This window comes from Lobosporangium transversale (assembly GCF_002105155.1).
Source record: "Lobosporangium transversale strain NRRL 3116 chromosome Unknown BCR41scaffold_21, whole genome shotgun sequence".
Lineage (NCBI taxonomy): Eukaryota > Fungi > Mortierellomycota > Mortierellomycetes > Mortierellales > Mortierellaceae > Lobosporangium > Lobosporangium transversale.
In genome coordinates this window covers 422,151-439,378 of record NW_019028999.1, presented here as the reverse complement: position 1 = coordinate 439,378, position 17,228 = coordinate 422,151, and the positions used below count along the sequence as shown (strand labels likewise).

Below are 17,228 nucleotides of genomic sequence, written 5' to 3'. Positions count from 1 at the left end.
TTTTTATACCCTGGATTGATGATGAGTTTTAACATTGTCTCATATGGTTTTGATATCGATCCTTTGCTTCACAGGCCACATCAATCTTTATTCAGTTCCTTTGTTTGGCTTGGGGTTTTGTCCAAGTCAATAGCAGAGATCGACAAATAAATACAAGCTCTCGCATGAACGGCAGATTGGAAACAATAGCATTGAGATACCAAAGTGAGCATTCGAAAAAATCATCTCCATATACAGCATACAGTGTCGATGTCGATCCTTTGTTACACAATTTTTTTTTTTTTTTTCAGTTTCTTTTGTTTGCATTGGCCCTTGCTTTGTGCTTTGTGAGGAATTTAATGAATAAAAGAAGATTTATAATTTTGAACAGGTGACAGATATGACTCGGTGATTATATCCTTGTCAAAGGTAACAACTAAAGAAAAAAAAAAGTCTTTTTTATCAGAGAATGGGTTTAGATGTCGCTCTTTGCTCCAACAGCTTCAGTACTATTGCGTTAAAGCAGAGATATTCGTTGGTTCCCAGGTTCCGGCATCAATGGCGGAGATAGGAGTGATGTAGTTGCATGCGCTTATTGCTTGGAGTAAAAGTTATCTAAGCACCCTTTCTTACTGGACGGTGCCTTGTTAATGGTGATATTGCGCAGCGCCTTGTGGATGGAGGGAGAGCAGAAGCGAGGGTGGTGGTTTTTGGCGGTTGTTTGGTGTGTGTATGTGTGAATTTGATAGTTGATACCAATCGCCAAAACATATGCATCTAGCAATACAGAAGCGAGATTAATACCGACGCGTTTGAGTTTCTTTCCTTGAGATTGTTATAACCATGGGGTGATTGTGGAGTGGCCACCAAAATAAAGTTTGTTTGGAGGCACTAATGGAAAACGCTTGTGTTTTGAACAAAAAAAGACGCCACGATGTAAAATGTGTTTATACATGTACAGAAACCAAAGAGATGCTTCAGCTGCTTATTCGTGCACACAGTGATTGACGAACAAAAAAGGAAACAAGATTTGCGAAACAATAAAAAAAAAGCCCGCGATGAAAGAAGGCATGTGCAGACAACAAATAAACACAGCAACTGTTTGCTCACATACATTTTTTTCACCGTTGTGTCTGTATCTCTTCTAAGCTTTCTGTCTGGCTGTTTAACACAAGGAACCCTCAGAAAGAGAAATACCTCGCATGATTGGTGCCAGGTCTGAAAACAACAATAATGCAATGCTGTACGTGGAAGATAGGGTCTAGAAACTATACCATTGTTATGCGGACTCACCGAAATCAACTCGTGATCACAACTGCTATTCATACTCTCTTGCCAAAGACTTGAACAGGCATACCAACCCCTTCTTCCTTGCTCTCATAACCGCTCACATCCTTTCGATGCATTCTTTCGCCGTTTATGTCCACTACATCTGAACCACACACAGTTCACCACTCACTCCAACAGAGATATTTGTATCACCTTGGGTATGATATGTTGCTGTGGCTCCCTCTGGTTTCAACAGGCCCAACAAACTCTACTAGCAGTGTTTACCAACCCAGATACATCAAGGGAACGCAAGAAGACGAGCAAGTAAATGATGTGACAAATCAAGTCTTGCCGAGCTGTACAGGAAAAGATCAAGTTAGTCAAGCTCCATGGTGCGGTAGAATGAATCAACTCAGATTGCCCTCCTTTCAAGTCGAGACTACGGCGGCGAATATTATCACTGCTATTACACTAGTCAATAAATAAACGACACAATGGACTCCCAAGCGGATGCTAGGGTCATGCGAAAGTCTTCATGAGTTTTTTATTTGGACAAATAAAGAAGCCAGGATAGCTCCATGGCAATTTAGTTTTCGGTCATTTATTTCGACATCGAAATAAAATTTCAAGACAATGCCCATGGATTGCTGGATTTTAAGCCCATTTATGGCAAATTTGCCCTTGTGACGGACGAAGGGATAAGCTTCCTGGATATACCAACAAGAGACACGTGTACAATTAAATTAGAAGCGTGGTCTATTGTTTTTCTGTGGCGTCTTGAAAATTGCAAGTGTGCTTTTTCCCCTTCCAAGTGATCTCACCTTAAGGATAACTCTTTCAGAAACTAAGTCACTGGGCCTCCTTCCAAAGTCAAAAAGTCTTGTCCATTTTATACTCTTTCTCCTCCTTCCCAATACCGGACGGTTCCGTGTGATCACTAATGAGATTGAGGTATATCACTTAGGGCCGCGTACTATAAAGTGTATACGGATTCCGTTAGAATTCAACTAGCTGTGGCACAGACATTTTCTAACGAAAGGGCCGTACCGCCAACAGCAAATTCGTGGACCGACGAGGTTTATCTATATAGATCTAACGGCTCTGTATCTCGATACCGACTTTGGGCCGCGCCAGATCCTGACCTGAATTTCGATAAAGTATATGACGGTAGTTTAGCTTTATAAGTATGATAAGCGAGTATACTTCGCATGGATACTCTGGTGTCTGTGCTGTATCTTCTGGGCTGTGCTTATGCAGATGGGTTTGACAAAGACTCTAACTCCTTCATCAACCGCATGCTGTCTCCTAAATAAGGAAAGGAATGAAAGCAACAAATAAACCATTGGGCAATCGACAATCGCCCTGAAACATGATGCAAGATTTCCTTACATCTCATCGATCAAATATGTCAACCTTGATTAGAGGGTTGACATAAAAAATCCCCCTGTGGTCGGATAGGATCAAAACACCTCCCGCTCCACACTTTTGGAGTACACCATAGTAGTTTTCACTATTGGTAAAAGATGAAGCGGCTTTTACACTTGTGCTTCCTCTTTGGTATTCTGAATTTTCTTTTCAGATTTTTTTATTGCAGGCAGTTATATATCGATTGTTGCGGACATCACTGTAGACAACGGGCCACCTTTTGGTAGTTACTGAAAGGTACTGCTAACCGCGATAAGAGTAATAGCGGCATGGTCCACTGCCGAACGCTCCATAATATCAGGAACCGCTATAACTTGAATGGCCAAAGTCTTCCCCCTTCTATAATGCCAGCCTTAATGAGCCCATAGCGAGCTATCCAATTATCTTTCATAGAATGGTCTTCTTCATAACTTTTGCTGAATAAAAGCGCAGTAAGGTTGATGCCAGTGGTTAAGATGAGGATGGCCCTTTCATAATTGAAAATTGATTAACTTCCTTCATAGTACTCTGAATGCGCTTTGTAGGCGTGAGCTTGAGGGCTCCCTATCATGGCATCAAGTATAATCTCGGTTGCGCTTGCGTGAGTTAAGAGTATTCACGTGAGTTGTGACGCTTATTGAAGCTTACAAAGCCCCATTCAATAACATTGGCAATGTGTGATAGATGACCTTAGGCATCATCTTCCTTACTCGTTAGGCCAAGCTCATTTGCTGTAGTCTCGCGTACTCTAGCACAAAGCGCATTTTGATAGCATAGGCACTCGACATAATATTCCTACTGACTGGGATTATCGTCACTTCTTACTGTATGAACTTATTCTGACTTTCTTCATTAGAAATAGTTGGTAAAGAACTTTCATTCGTGGACAGTGCATTTTGGAGAAATGGATGGATAACTCAAATTCTGAAGCTGAAATTGAGTGATGCGATTGAAAAAGACTGAGCATTCAATTCGGAGCCGAAGTGGTTACATTATTTTTTTATGCTGGTGAAAGCTCGTAGAGCTTTGATATCAATATATCTTTCAGAGGGTATTTGGCTCTTGACATTTTCTAACCAAGACCATTCATATCACTTAATTGCACAGTCACTATTCGATTAAAGACAAGGGCGAAAATACAAACTGTCATGGACGAAGCAACCCTCGCTGCGGAGTTGTTAGCAGACAAATTCAACGTGCAACACCAGAACCAGATTTACCATCTTTCAAATACTGAGCAATCACAGTCTCCAATTACCACCACAGCTGCCTCAATCTACTCCCATGTTGCAAGCGAAGGTTTCCCTCAGGCAACTAATACCAATGCAGTAGCAAATAATCCGGCAGACACCCCCAATGAACCTGTTCAGGCGTATGCCAAGCTAGAGGGTGAATCTTTTTGCTATTATATCAGGTGAGATATCACCGGAATGGTCATTTATTTTTATTTTTAGGTTCGGAGTAATGACATGAACAAGACCGCCTTTCTTATACAAGCATATTCTTTCCTGTCATAACTATCAGGACTTTGCAGGTAACATTCGGACGAAAAGCCAGCTCTTCCGACCATGTCGACATTCATCTCGGTCCAACAAAGGCTATTTCGCGGCAGCACGCTCGGCTTTTTTACAATTTCACAACACAGCGCTTTGAACTGATGGTTTTTGGAAAAAACGGTGCATTCGTTAATGACCAATTTGTCGAAAAAGGGGTGACAGTTCCATTAGAGAATAGGACGAAGATTCAAATTGGCGAGGTTTCCTTTTCATTTTTGTTACCGAAGCTTGATACAGACGAAACGTCTCATGAGGCATCGCATGGACAAACTTATTCACGTCGAGATAGTAGCTCAGATAATGGTGTTGATCAGAATGTGCATAGCGCACATAGTATGGGTGTCAAAACAACTACGACATCATCGTCTACAACGAATGAGACATCTGGGGCTTCAAACGAACAGTTTGACTCCTCTGAATATTCATCTAAGGACACCAAACCGCCATTCTCGTACGCATCCTTGATTGCACAAGCCATCAACTCAACTCCTTCCAGGAAACTGACATTGAATGGGATTTATCAGCACATCACCAACCACTACCCATATTATCAGTTAGCACAGAACGGCTGGCAGGTAAATAGCTTTATTGTTGTTCTAATAACTATTGTCTGTCTGCAGATGTACTAACGGGAGAGGAGAGGGGTTTTTTTTCTCAATTTTTTAGAATTCGATCCGACACAATTTGTCATTAAACAAAGCATTTGTTAAGGTACCTCGTTCAGATAGCGAGCCGGGCAAAGGAGCATTTTGGACTATTGACCAGAGTTGTGAAAGTCAGTTTACAAATGGTGTGTACAAGCGGAGTCGACGACCCATGTCCACCAAGTCTGGCGGCTCACGAATCAGATCCGACTCCGAATCGCCTATGGAGGTGACAGATAAGCCTAGGAAACGTATCAATACCGGCACTGAAGCTGGCCTTCAGACCAGTTCGCAACCGCCGTTACAGGAGACACCTAAACAACAGACTTCCGCACCAGCACAGCAACAGTCTGCTACATTAAATGTTCAGGGTGCAGCAGCATCAAAGGCTGCCGCGAGTACGTCATCGCTCAATATCGTCAGTCCACCGTTGGAAGCACCAGGGCTGACGGCTCAAACACTGACTGCACTCGCTCAGACCATAACGGCTGCGGCACGGGAGAACAATCAAACCGCATTAGCATCTGCATTGATTGCAGCCGCTAATGCTAGTGGGATCCCTGGAGGATTGGCAGCGTCTTTGCCTGCAACTGCGCGGGCTTTATATGCCCATCTCCAACAGCAACAGCTACTTCAGCAGCAACAACAAAAGCAGCAACAGTGCCCTGCATCACAATCACAAATTCCAGGGCAGCCGTCTCAGCAACAGGCATTGCACTCAACATCAGCCACAACTACATCAAGCATATCGCTGTCTGTAGCGTCACCATCCGATATGAGCCAGATATCCTCAAACCTCCTTGCTGCCACGACTGCTCCTCCTGTAGCTCAATCAACCATTTTGGTTTCAGAGACGCCTTCTGAATCAATGATTAGTCCAACATCAATTACAGCAAACCTGCCTATACCCACTCCGACAGCATCTGTTCAGAATACCCCTTCACTTATGATTTCTTCAGTATCCAATGACGCTGTGAGTGACCCACCGTCGCTTGCTGATTCATCCATGCCGCCCCTAGATCAGACAAACACTTCTGCCGTGAATACATCGGTACAGCAGTCCCCAATAGCACAGCTGGTAGCGGTGGCGCAAGCACAAGCACGTGCTCAGGCATTGGTACGGCAGAAGCAAACTAAATCTCAAGACTCAACGATAACAATACAAGAGCAAGCCAGCACAGCCATCATTTCTGATATTGATGTACCTGAAGTTCAGTCAAAAAAGGAATCAAAAGAAGACCCTTCCAACAAATCTGTATCACAATCACCTGAATCATTAAAACCTGATATTTAGCATCGATCATTTAATAGCAACGTGGTCTTCACCCTATTTTCTAATAAAGAAGACAATCTTGGCATATTGGTTTGGGTTGTCACAAAGGGCTATTTCGGTTGTGTGGCCAAGAAAGATGAACCCCCATCTCGCCTTTCTTATGCCTGAACCAATCTATTCATTCTTTTTCATCCTTAAATTGGACATTAACTAACTTTAGGTTGATCACTTCATGATCATAACATTATAGGCTTGGTCCTCTTTCTCATCACTTTTATTAATCTATAACACACCAAAAAAAAAAAAAAAAAAAAAAAATGGACAGTAATCGAGCAACTTATTCACACGCTCGACCACTATCTTCTCAGATCCAATTCAAAGGTGCATCTACTCTGGCGCCTGTGGTTAGCTTTGAAGCAGCACCTGGAAACCCAGCATTGAGCATAGCTGACTCAATTGCATCAAGCTCACGTATCGGCCCCAACTTTGGGATTGGCTCTCCTGCTCAGGCCACAGTCGAGCAGTCACCACCTAACCTTCCTATAGAGCCATTGACTGTCCCTGAGATAAGCTCCTATGACCCGTCCCATACTCCAGCGCCAATCTTGGGACCTCCTGTCCAATTGCGTGTTTCCATATCAATTGATCCAGAGCAGCAGCACACAAGACTTGTCAAAGGAAGTGCTCACGTAGTACTGGTCCTAACCGCTCTATTGCAATTACCAGATGGGCGAGAGGCATGGTTCGAGCAAGATAGGACGGAGCTCGTATCATTAGAGAAGGTGATTATTATTTTTTTTTCGCTTGCGTCAACGTTTAGTGTTCGGAAAGAACAAAATGTTGGTAAGGAAGATAAACTAACAAACGGTCTTGTTGAGTAGGGGCATTTGGAGGGGCACTTTGTCAAGACTCTTACACTCCAAATCCGTGAGAATTTCCTGGTCATCGGATTCACTCTATTAGCACTACCTTCGTCGAGCACAAGTCCAAAGCTAATAGCAGCATTTCCAACCCTTGATGGATTATTACCCTGGGCAGAAACATCGGTTGCGATAGAGCATTTTTCTATGGAATTAAGTACCCAGTACACCTGTGGGCGCCAGCAACGGAGTAACCTTACTCAATTGTCATCCTTTACAACAATTCTCGCGGAGGCTTTGTTGCTACCAGAAGTGGGAACTAGGAAGAGCAAGCAAATAATAGCGACATTGGATGTGGTTGTTGAGGAGGTGAGTACATTGAAAAAGGGAGAGGATGACGAAGAGAATATGAATCTTAATTTTCCCGCATTGTTATTTATCGATCTAGGTTTTACCAGCTATGCCTGCTTCAAAAGTGGCTGCAGAACAGCATCGTATCGGACCTTGTTTTTCACAGACATATCACGGGCACACAACACGCGGGACGATTGTTTATGGTCGTGAGCACCTTTATGAATCCCCTGTGGCGTTCACAGTTCCCCTGAAACTGCTACAGTTGTTTGCAGAGGACGAAAGGAGAGTCCTTGATGAACTGGAGAAGGAACCAAGCGTGACATTAGCTGATATGATTCAGGCTGTACCTCTGGACCATCGTCCCAATCCAATCACGCGAGGAGCAAGTTTCATGGACTCATTGCGTAGAGGCGCCGCGCGTACAAACCCTGTCATAAGAGAACAGGCATTGAAATCGACAAGGGCTCGGCAAACTGGACTGACTGAGGAAGATTCACAATTTCAAAAACTACTGAGACAGCAGATTAGCACTCATCGAAATATCGAAGCTTATTACCAAAACATGGCTTCAAAGGTGGAACAAAAACTAAAAGAAAATATAGAGTCTGGTCAAGGGGCTTTCCGCAGGAGTCCTGAGAAGAAAGAGGAAGCTGTTCAATGGATCCCGCTGAATTGTTGTGTTCAAGAATTCCTTGTTTATGACGACGGATACCGTAAGCTTCTAGTCTTGATAATGGCTGCTGACCCGGCTTTATGATTAAAATCTGATGTTTGCTCTCTGTGTAATGTGGTATTAGAAACAAATTACCAGTCAACAACAGTGGGAGCGGCGGCAGCCCATGGTGCTGGATTTACTCGGTGGGCTAATACGCAAACACTCGGTAATCCACCATCACTTGGCGCCTATTGGAGCAAACAGGAACGCGGAAATGATTTAATGCGTGACTTCAAGGCTCTAAGAGATGTTCTTGATAGTTGCTTATCCGAGTTCACCTCTATAATGGTGACTTCCGAGGATATTGATAATGCGCGGCTGCTAGTGCTGGTGCGAGAGGCGCAGTTTCTCGTGGATGAAATGACTTCTTTTGGTGAATTCCTCCTTATAGAGTACTTGACGCCTCAGTCCACAGAAGTTAGCGCTCGCTTTGTGTGTGAGGAAATCAGAAGCATCATCGAAAGATTGAAGCAAGTTAACCTTGCTACGGATGAGGTGCAAAATCAAATTCAAGATCCGTTGCAAAAAATATCTCCTGATTGGCTATCGTGCTCAAAGCGCTCAATTAGAGAAATTGTGAGCTGCGCGCAAGATCTGCACAGTTTTATCGTCATTGCAATCCAGTACGAGTGCCTTATCGCAGATGCAACTTTAGTAGCTACACCGGAATGGATGATGGTGAAGAGAACTCGCGAATGCTGCCTTTCGCAAATTATTACGACGCTGACTACCTCATTTCTGGCCCTCCTGGAGGATTGGTGGACAAATATGGCTGTTGCCCTTCAGAATCTAGAAGTGGCCGGGCGACATCAACAGCGACAGCATAGACCTGAATGCCAGCGTTCCACTAGCCGCAACATGGGCTCGATTGGTGAGGAGGGCTCAAGCGAGGGCAACGCAACAAGTGCCTTAGGAAGGATAGGTTCTATTTTCGAAGAGGCGGACGCGGTGAAAATACGCAGAGAGAACGATAGATCAGATAAACATAAAAACAAGGATACAGAGTATCAATGCCCATCCTTGCATCCTACGAAACCAAACAATTCTTCTCAAAGACCGCCCTTGGAAGAACAGCATGCGACTAACTCCCGACGAAAGCCTTTATCCCGCCATCCATTAGAGAATGCGCCTCGAGCTAAAGTTCAAAATGATATCTTCTGGGACCAACTAATGAACCTGGGGTGGCTTGCTCAAATTAGTAGCCTTTTGTCTACTCAAGGCAACGAACTTGGGATGCTGCTAGATTACGCACAGGCGGTTGCAGATGCACGCGAGTGCCTCACCATCAGCTTTCATGCGCTACCGCTATGCACTAGTGCGCACAGTCCTCCAACAATAGCAAGAGCCTCAGCTGAAATAGATCTAGATGAATTTGGCGATAGCCTTGTACAAATCTCTGGACGGCGAGGTAAATGGACGCTATCTTTTGGACTGGACCCGCGTCAGTTCTCGCTCCTTCCTGACTCGCTTCAAGCTGGCACGACGAAGATACAGGTGCTGCCAATCCTGTTCACCCAAGGAATTAACGAAATGCAGACCATCTCCAACCTGACACGAAAATCACCTGTTCAGCGAACCATTAATGAGGAGAGTCTCCGTCAGATGCAGATTTACCTTTCACGATACCATGCATGGTATACACAGATCCAAGTGGCAAAAAGACGCAACGAGATGCGTTCCATGAAGTCTAGAAATCATTCATATGGACCTTATAGCACACCACAGAGCAATGTTGATCTATCATCGGTATCGTTGATGACGAATCTCAGTTCAGATTGGGATATAGTACCATCGTCCAGATCGGAGATATGGAGTGGCGAATCTTTGGTGTCTGAGCTTGCGGATCATCTTGAAAAAGCAGTACTGGGTCATTTGGATGAAATGAGACCTCAATTAGGTGTATCATCTGACTCTTCGTTGGATGCGGTGGGCGCACAGACGCTGAGGATCTCACAGCGTGATCTTTATACCCCATTAAGCTCTACTTCAGGGCAGAGTGTGTCCGGCTCTGCCTCAGGTATATTTGGATCCATGATGGAATTCGGTACAACAAAGCTTTTGAACTTCAAGGGATCGAAAGATACCAGCGTTTTGGAGAGCGCGGAAGCATTAACACGCGCATTGGGTCAAATCAACGTATCTCTTAGTCTTCAGTCTACACCTGCCTTACCAAACAAGAGTGAATTTGAGAGGACCCGAGGCGATGGCTTGCCCGCAAAGGAGATAGAATGCTGCGATTGCTCTCTACAGATATATGAATTAGATGAAGAGCTACCTTTCGCATGTCTTTGGGTAACTAGTCACATCGTGTCATGCAAGAGTGCCAAAGATAGAACTTCCATGTCGGTTACTCTCTCACAAGCAAATCTTTTGAGAGCATGTCATGACCTACAGACTGCTCTTGAGCAACAGGGAAGAGATGACTGGAAGGCTATTTTGGATGCTATGAGAAGCGAGACTGGAGTTCGGATCAAAAACGTGGAGAGAAACCTTAAACTGGGAGAATTTGCCCAGGGTGTGGTATGGATCCCTGCAGTTAAGCCACCATTGCCTCAGCAATTAACGCCCATTTTTGATTTCACCGCTGCAGCGAATCAGGAGTCTACCTTCTCCTCTGATGCTCTCACTCTTATCCGTACACTACTCTCAGGTGCAGACGTGTCAGATTCAGGAAGTCTGGCCGTGGTCGAATCTGTGGCTAGCATGACTGATCCCGAAGCAACTGCCAATTCGGTCGATTCATCCGAAGAAAACGCCGTTCTAGTAGAACCCAATATCCCTACATATTTGGAAGAGTCTGATGATCTATCAAACCCGATCCAACTTGTCTCTTCGACATTGTTAGATTATCCTCCTCCACAAAAATTGGTCAAGTCTTCGGGTGGTACAGCACTGGCTCCAGTTGTTACTTTTGATACAAAACTAAACTCAGCAGATGACAACCTTCGGAGGTCACGTCTTACTTCTCAATCACATGAAGCCCTCTCCACATCGACGGAAATTCCAGTCGCGTCCTCTTACGAACAGGAGACACCAGTGGAGGAGGAACATTATACCTCCTTCCCTGACCCATTTGACGAACCTCAATTGGCTACCCGTCTTGCACGATCTTTGGGATTGGACACGCTTGGACGACCATTCACTTCTGATACTCTATCAGATGATCGACATCAGCGGCAGACGAACGCTCAGAGTTCTTCGCCATTGAGTCCTTCCACGTCTTCAGTTATATATCGATCTATTCCGTCATGGTCATCCCAGCAATCCATATATTTCCGGCAGCAAGCAGCCTTGCCCCAAAGTCAGATTACGCCACGCTTTTCAAAAAATCTCTTATCTCTTGGGCAAGGCTTAGGCTTGGTACTGAAGATGGGAAGACCCACGCTCTCGTTAGCAAAGGATTCTCATGCTTTACCAAAGAATATTCGCGCTCGTCGTCAGAGCCAGGGGAGCGTGGACTTTGGCAGCTCACCAGAGATGCCAAGTCCTCCAAGCTCAGGCAGTGCTTCAGCTTCAATAACGGCGTCCGGACTGGTAGCAGAAGAGGAATCAAGTGAGGGTAAATCGAATGATAGACATACTGTGGTGGTAATGAACAAGAGAGGCAAGTTTGCGTTCAATAAGGTTCAACTCAAGTTCCTTCCTGATGCATATCGCCCTCCACGACGCATGACATCCAGTCTATTCGCAAGTTGAATCTCAGTTCGAAAACATACATGTACCATGATTCTCCCCTAATTTGGCATTGCAATCTCTTTTATATGTTTGTTTCTTTAATGTCTTTCTACTTTGAATTTTTTTTTGCTCGTGAATCTTTGTGATAATAAACAAAGCTTAATTATTCATGCTATGCTTGTTGCCCTATCCTGCTGCATATCTTAAACTGAACTAATATCGTGTGTTACCCTAAGGCGAATTTTTTTTTTTTTTTTTCGATGTGCAGCTTCCCCGCAAATCTTGCTCGTCAGGCTTTGTTGGCAATATTTTTTTTTTTTTTTTTTTTTTTTTTTTTGAACAAGATATGTATGCACTTTACTCATATGTATGAATAGCATGGCGACAAAGGATCCACTTTTTTTTTTTTTTTTTTTCCCTCATCCGTAAATGAATTTATCCATTTTATCCATAGTTGGCCGCTTTATTTTTTTAACAAATGGCAAATGAGATATTTAGGTTTGTGCTGCAGGACATGGATCCTTTTCAATTCAAGAGAGGTTAAACAAGCATCCGCCCCGTCTCAAATAAACAAATTGATGTGATATGTGAAATATGTTATGCTTAAACTTTTTCTCGGGTTTATAATGAGTTTGCATCTCGTAACTCATTCTTGCCTCCATTGAGCTCTTTACTCATTCACTCACTTCTTCACGCTCTTTCTCTTTCTCTTTCTCTTTCTCTTTCTCTCTCCAACTCCCAACTCTCTCCTCTCATTTTTTCTTTTCTTTCTCCTTATTCATGAATATAAAATATAAATACCTGCGATCTTTTTAATCACATAATCCCTACCACTTCTTTTTCTATTCATGTCAGAAATAACTTCGTCTCTTCATAAAACAGAAGTTGATGAAAAATCTCCACACCAGGGGGACCAGAATGGTAGCAAACTAGAAGGGCTCGTGCATGAGACCCAGCAGACACACCCATCTTCATTGTCATCAAAACCATCAGTAACAGCATTATCCGCATCATCATCGACTGTTCATACAAATGGATCGGAGATCGCTGCTACTGTACCAGTTGGACCGGTCATAGTACCGGAATCCACGAAAGAAAAAGAAATTACGCGGATAGAGCCGCCTGATGGTGGATATGGATGGGTTGTGGTGGGTGCCTGTTTCTTGAATAATTTTTCAATGTTAGGAATCATGTTTTCCTGGGGCATTTTTCAACAACTATACAAGACTGAGGTTTTTCCAGGTCAAGTGTCTGCAGTCTCATGGATCGGCACATTGGCTTTTGGATCTATGTACATCATTGGGGGTGTGTTCTCTTTATTTGCAGCTAAGATTGGATATCGTAAGATGATCTTAATAGGATCTATTCTTGTTGCTGGAGGATGTGTCGGAGCATCATTTGCGACTGAGGTAAAAAAAAAAAAAAAAAAAAAAAAAAGTAACATACAGAAGCACGAAGACTTGTGCTTCCTCCCATGAAGAAGCAGATTATTAAAATAAAGTAAAATAAAATGAATAGGTTTGGCATTTATATCTGAGTCAGGGCTTCCTGTATGGCGTAAGTAATATTCCTTTGGATGATCAAGGCCATTCCTGCAAAACCATTGGATAATCGAATATTTAATCTTCATCGCGTGTTTACATTTTATATATTTTTTTAACTCCAGCTGGGTGCCGCAATGGCAAATCCATGTATCTTGGCTGCCCCTTCCCAATGGTTTGTCAAGCGTCGTGGAATGGCTTCTGGCATTGGTATTTCAGGCTCTGGGATCGGCGGGCTAGTGTTCTCTGTACTGATCCAAAAATTAAATGCTTCAATCGGCTATCGATGGTGCCTGCGAGTTCTGGCGATCATTGTCTGGTGTTCAATGGTCATTTCTGGGATATTGATCCGACAGTTTTCTGCAACGGGAGCGCGAGCAGTGAATGTATCGATGAAGGATATTGAAACCATGAGGCGACCTGCATTTTTAATCATGATCACTGGTGTTCTCTTGACATCTTTTGGATACTTTGCTCCCCTCAATCTTTTACCATGTAAGTTGCAACTGTTGGACTTTTTTTTTTTTTTTTTTCTTCAATAGTTCTAATCCACTGAGAGTTTAAATTATCATTACTTAGCTTATGCTGTAGATCATAATCTCTCACAAAGTCAGGGCGCTATGATCAACTCGTTCCTGAATGGTGCATCATTCTTTGGCCGGTTTGCTGGCGGAATCTTTGGTGACAGATTCGGGCTCGTCAACTTGACGCTATTTTGCGTCGCAACAAGTGCATTGACAACGCTGCTCATTTGGATGTTTGCAACAACCCTCCCTGTGTTGCTCGTCTATGTCATCCTATATGGCCTTATGGGCGGTGGGTTCATTTCGTTGCTTGCACCAGTTTTGGCTGAGCAATTTGGAACGGGGTCCCTAACCATTTTGGTTGGAGTCACCTTTGGAGTCAATGGGTTCGGATCTCTTACAGGAACACCGATTGCAGCTGCCATTTTGGCAAGCTTGGGTGGCGGTGAATCGTCCGGTGATGATGGTACTGCACAGGGACCTGTTAATCTGCATGCATATAAAGGGACCATTGGATTTATTGGTGGCATTATGGCACTAGGAGCCGTCGTATTCGTTTACCTCAAATGCAAAGTTGGAGGAAAGCACAAGGCTTCACACCAAGCATAAAAACACATAGACTTTATATAGAATAGATGGTCATCATGATATCCTTAGAATTTATAAAGTAGAAATATACTTTCACATAAATACCAAGCAGATCAAGATATGAGTGGAAAACCTTTTATCTCTTTACGAGCCTTCTCAAGCTCTGTGTACCCTATCTTAGGAATATAGGACAAATATTGGCGAGTGACAAAAGAGGAAAGCTGCTGAAATTAAGAAGTCCCTGTCTTGGCTGGGATGTATAAAAGAGACCATGATTTTCAATTCCAGTTAAAGTTGCCTTCATAAAGCTGGCTTTGGCCTCAAAAAAATAGCTTTCTCAAATCTAGGAAGCCCGAACACTAAAGCCGGACAACTATGCATTGTATGGACAAAACTTGATCAAAAAGCTACATCACGTTCATTCTCAGTCGCTTATTAACTATTGTTATATTAGGTTCGGATTCTACTGCTTGTATTTGATCATAGAATGGTAAGGAATGGTTAACGATAAAGGTTGAAAGGGGAATTGCAGTCGATCAGTTTGGAAGTATACAATGATTAGGGTATAGTAAAGCATAATGCAAACAAAAATAATGTACAAGTATAATCTGTAGGCTATCAAATAAAGAACAAAAGAAAAGAAAAAGAAAAGAAAAAGAAAAAAGCTATAGCGATGGAATGGTGCTCGCCGTTGAAGAAAAAAAAAAAAAAAAAAAAAAAAAAAAACTATGCCTCCATATTGATATCCACCCATCTTGCTCCGCAATCTAACCCTGCTGGTCGAATATCATATGTAGTCTGATGACTGATAACCGCTGGCTGTGGCTGCTGTGGTAATGCTGCATAGGACATATGATGCGCTGATCCAGAATTTATACGTTGTTGATGGCCAGTCATGTACTGCGAATGACATGATGAGATCGAATGGCTGTGGTGCCGGCCAGATTGTTGCTGTTTAGGTTGTTGTTGTGATTGTTGTGGATACGTTTGTTGGACAGCTGCAGCATATCCGGGATTGCTGTATGCTGGCTGTGGTTCAGCCTGGCACCCGGCGCCTACTTGGGTTGTTGGGAACGTGGTTGGGATAGGGGATGGAGGCTGCCACAACATGTTGGAGAGGGTCCACAAAGGATTAGAGCACTCCGTCGAGATAGGTTGGATGAGCGCCCTTCCACCATTGTCGACCCACTCCTTGACTATAATGCTTGCCTGAGAGAACCTTGAGCGTGAATACTTTTCATGTACAGTTTTAGAGACATTCGTAAGGCTGTTGTCCAAGTGCTGAATGCATGCAACCACGTTGGGATCGGTTGGCATCTGTTATCAAAAAGTTAATATTATTGGTAAGGAGCAGAACTATCTCATTATAACATTAATACCTTTCTAAAAAGCAAGAGGCCTGGAATCTTACCACAATCTGCTTACGGCAGATGCTGCGAGCAAGGAACAGAGCACTAGCTGCAATAGTGGAAGATCCAAATGACAGGAAGCATCGCTGGAACATTGTAAGTTCCATCAAGAATTGAGCAACGTGTTGCAGTCTTTGATCATTCTCTCCGGACATCTCTAGGTCCTTCTTCAAGAAAGCTTCGGCTGTTGGATGTCCAAGGCTATAGTCGAGTGTTTTGAGGATATGCCTTTCCATGGTAATAAATGCAGCCTCATCGTATGTGTTGCTACAGAGTTTGCATAGCTGTGAGACAGATGGCAATCTCTCCTTCGAATCTTCGTATTTGCTGCTTATCCAAAGTGAGGTCATACCCACAAGTTGATAGTGTTTTTTGTATACAACGCGTTTCGAGAGATAACGATCCATCATATTCATGGCTAAATATAATGACTCGGGCTGGAGACTAAAGTGGTTATGAATCTCGATTAAGAAATCAACAAGAAGTGGTCTCAAATCCCACGTCAGCTCAGGCTGAAGGTCCATGTGTTCCGGGACGGCCATAGTCTCTTTCTATAGTTGGAGTGATTGATGCAGAATATGGGGTCAGGGAATATCCAACCAGAAGCGAAGGAAGACAATACCAGAGCAGTAAATTTTCATGATGGCTTTCATAGCAAGTCATTCTATGCATACCTCCATTTGCTTCATATATTGAAAGATCTCTTCCTTGTATTCTAACTCAAGCAGGTTATCTGTTTCGTCTTTAGTCCAGCCAAGAGTGCTTGTCATGGCCTTACTGACAAGAGATGATACTACAGGCTGTGCATTAACTGTGGTACTGTTGAGTGTAGGACGGATGGCTCGAGGAGCATGATGCCCTTTTGAGGGTGATGAATGCGCTGTGGCGGGCTTCTTCTTCATGTTCATCATCAGTCCCTGATAAGAATCGACCCGTACGATGCTGTTCATTGTTGCGTATTGAGTGCAGTGTCTGAACAAGAGTGAGAGTATGAATATGCGGACACCTTCTTTTTCAGGACAATTCAGAATGACACCAAGTGACCTTCTGGAAACACAGAGGATAGCTGGGACGAGAAGGAAAGAAGAAAGTAGAAATGATGTACTCTTTGGCTGTGCTGATAATTATCTCCCGTCCTTAATGAGTTGTAGCCACTGACAGCGCCGAGCCGTTTCTCGAGATGTATCGCTAGGAAGTGGAAGGTTTACGAAGAAATTAACATCATTGATTCTTTTCCTCTTTATTTTTTTTTATTTTTTTTTTATTTTTTTTTTTTTTAACCATTGGTCATGGATAGTATGTCAAATAAGTGCCAAGGATAAGTAAGGAAACATAGCGAAATAAATAAATAGACTAAAAGACTGCAAGACAGTTTTTTTTTTATAAAAAAAAAAAAAAAAAAAAAAAAGTGAATATGCAGGAAGGTTATTTCCACGA

At 43.2% G+C, this 17,228-nt stretch overlaps 4 protein-coding genes across 4 annotated transcripts; 3 read left to right on the top strand and 1 right to left on the bottom strand.

Moving 5' to 3' along the window:
* Window positions 1–3,388: 3,388 nt before the first annotated feature.
* BCR41DRAFT_337294 (fork head domain-domain-containing protein) lies at window positions 3,389–6,208 on the top strand. The gene is made up of 3 exons (XM_022022067.1): window positions 3,389–4,066; window positions 4,177–4,783; window positions 4,875–6,208. Exons 1-3 carry the CDS (start codon window positions 3,801–3,803, stop codon window positions 6,144–6,146), a joined length of 2,145 nt encoding a protein of 714 aa, XP_021880874.1. The 5' UTR covers window positions 3,389–3,800; the 3' UTR covers window positions 6,147–6,208.
* An 847-nt stretch (window positions 6,209–7,055) lies between these two features.
* Window positions 7,056–11,788, top strand: BCR41DRAFT_354796 (hypothetical protein). The gene is made up of 3 exons (XM_022024394.1): window positions 7,056–7,354; window positions 7,434–8,052; window positions 8,137–11,788. The coding sequence occupies exons 1-3, from the start codon at window positions 7,193–7,195 to the stop codon at window positions 11,748–11,750; spliced, it is 4,395 nt and encodes a 1,464-aa protein (XP_021880873.1). The 5' UTR covers window positions 7,056–7,192; the 3' UTR covers window positions 11,751–11,788.
* A 566-nt stretch (window positions 11,789–12,354) lies between these two features.
* BCR41DRAFT_323435 (major facilitator superfamily domain-containing protein) lies at window positions 12,355–14,443 on the top strand. The gene is made up of 4 exons (XM_022021516.1): window positions 12,355–13,138; window positions 13,248–13,286; window positions 13,396–13,765; window positions 13,850–14,443. Exons 1-4 carry the CDS (start codon window positions 12,578–12,580, stop codon window positions 14,401–14,403), a joined length of 1,524 nt encoding a protein of 507 aa, XP_021880872.1. The 5' UTR covers window positions 12,355–12,577; the 3' UTR covers window positions 14,404–14,443.
* Window positions 14,444–15,108: 665 nt separating this feature from the next.
* On the bottom strand, window positions 15,109–16,561 carry BCR41DRAFT_306804 (cyclin-like protein; the record flags this gene model as incomplete). Its single annotated transcript, XM_022020838.1, has 3 exons — window positions 15,109–15,699; window positions 15,794–16,342; window positions 16,466–16,561. 3 exons carry the CDS (start codon window positions 16,559–16,561, stop codon window positions 15,109–15,111), a joined length of 1,236 nt encoding a protein of 411 aa, XP_021880871.1.
* Window positions 16,562–17,228: the final 667 nt, after the last annotated feature.

Coding starts and splice junctions, on each gene's coding strand:
- BCR41DRAFT_337294 (XM_022022067.1), top strand. CDS start 3,801: ATGGACGAAGCAACCCTCGCTGCGGAGTTGTTAGCAGACAAATTCAAC. Junction 4,067..4,176: donor TCTTTTTGCTATTATATCAG/GTGAGATATCAC, acceptor CATAACTATCAG/GACTTTGCAGGTAACATTCG. Junction 4,784..4,874: donor TAGCACAGAACGGCTGGCAG/GTAAATAGCTTT, acceptor TCAATTTTTTAG/AATTCGATCCGACACAATTT.
- BCR41DRAFT_323435 (XM_022021516.1), top strand. CDS start 12,578: ATGTCAGAAATAACTTCGTCTCTTCATAAAACAGAAGTTGATGAAAAA. Junction 13,287..13,395: donor GTCAGGGCTTCCTGTATGGC/GTAAGTAATATT, acceptor TTTTAACTCCAG/CTGGGTGCCGCAATGGCAAA. Junction 13,766..13,849: donor TCCCCTCAATCTTTTACCAT/GTAAGTTGCAAC, acceptor ATCATTACTTAG/CTTATGCTGTAGATCATAAT.
- BCR41DRAFT_354796 (XM_022024394.1), top strand. CDS start 7,193: ATGGAATTAAGTACCCAGTACACCTGTGGGCGCCAGCAACGGAGTAAC. Junction 7,355..7,433: donor TGGATGTGGTTGTTGAGGAG/GTGAGTACATTG, acceptor TTATCGATCTAG/GTTTTACCAGCTATGCCTGC. Junction 8,053..8,136: donor TGTTTATGACGACGGATACC/GTAAGCTTCTAG, acceptor ATGTGGTATTAG/AAACAAATTACCAGTCAACA.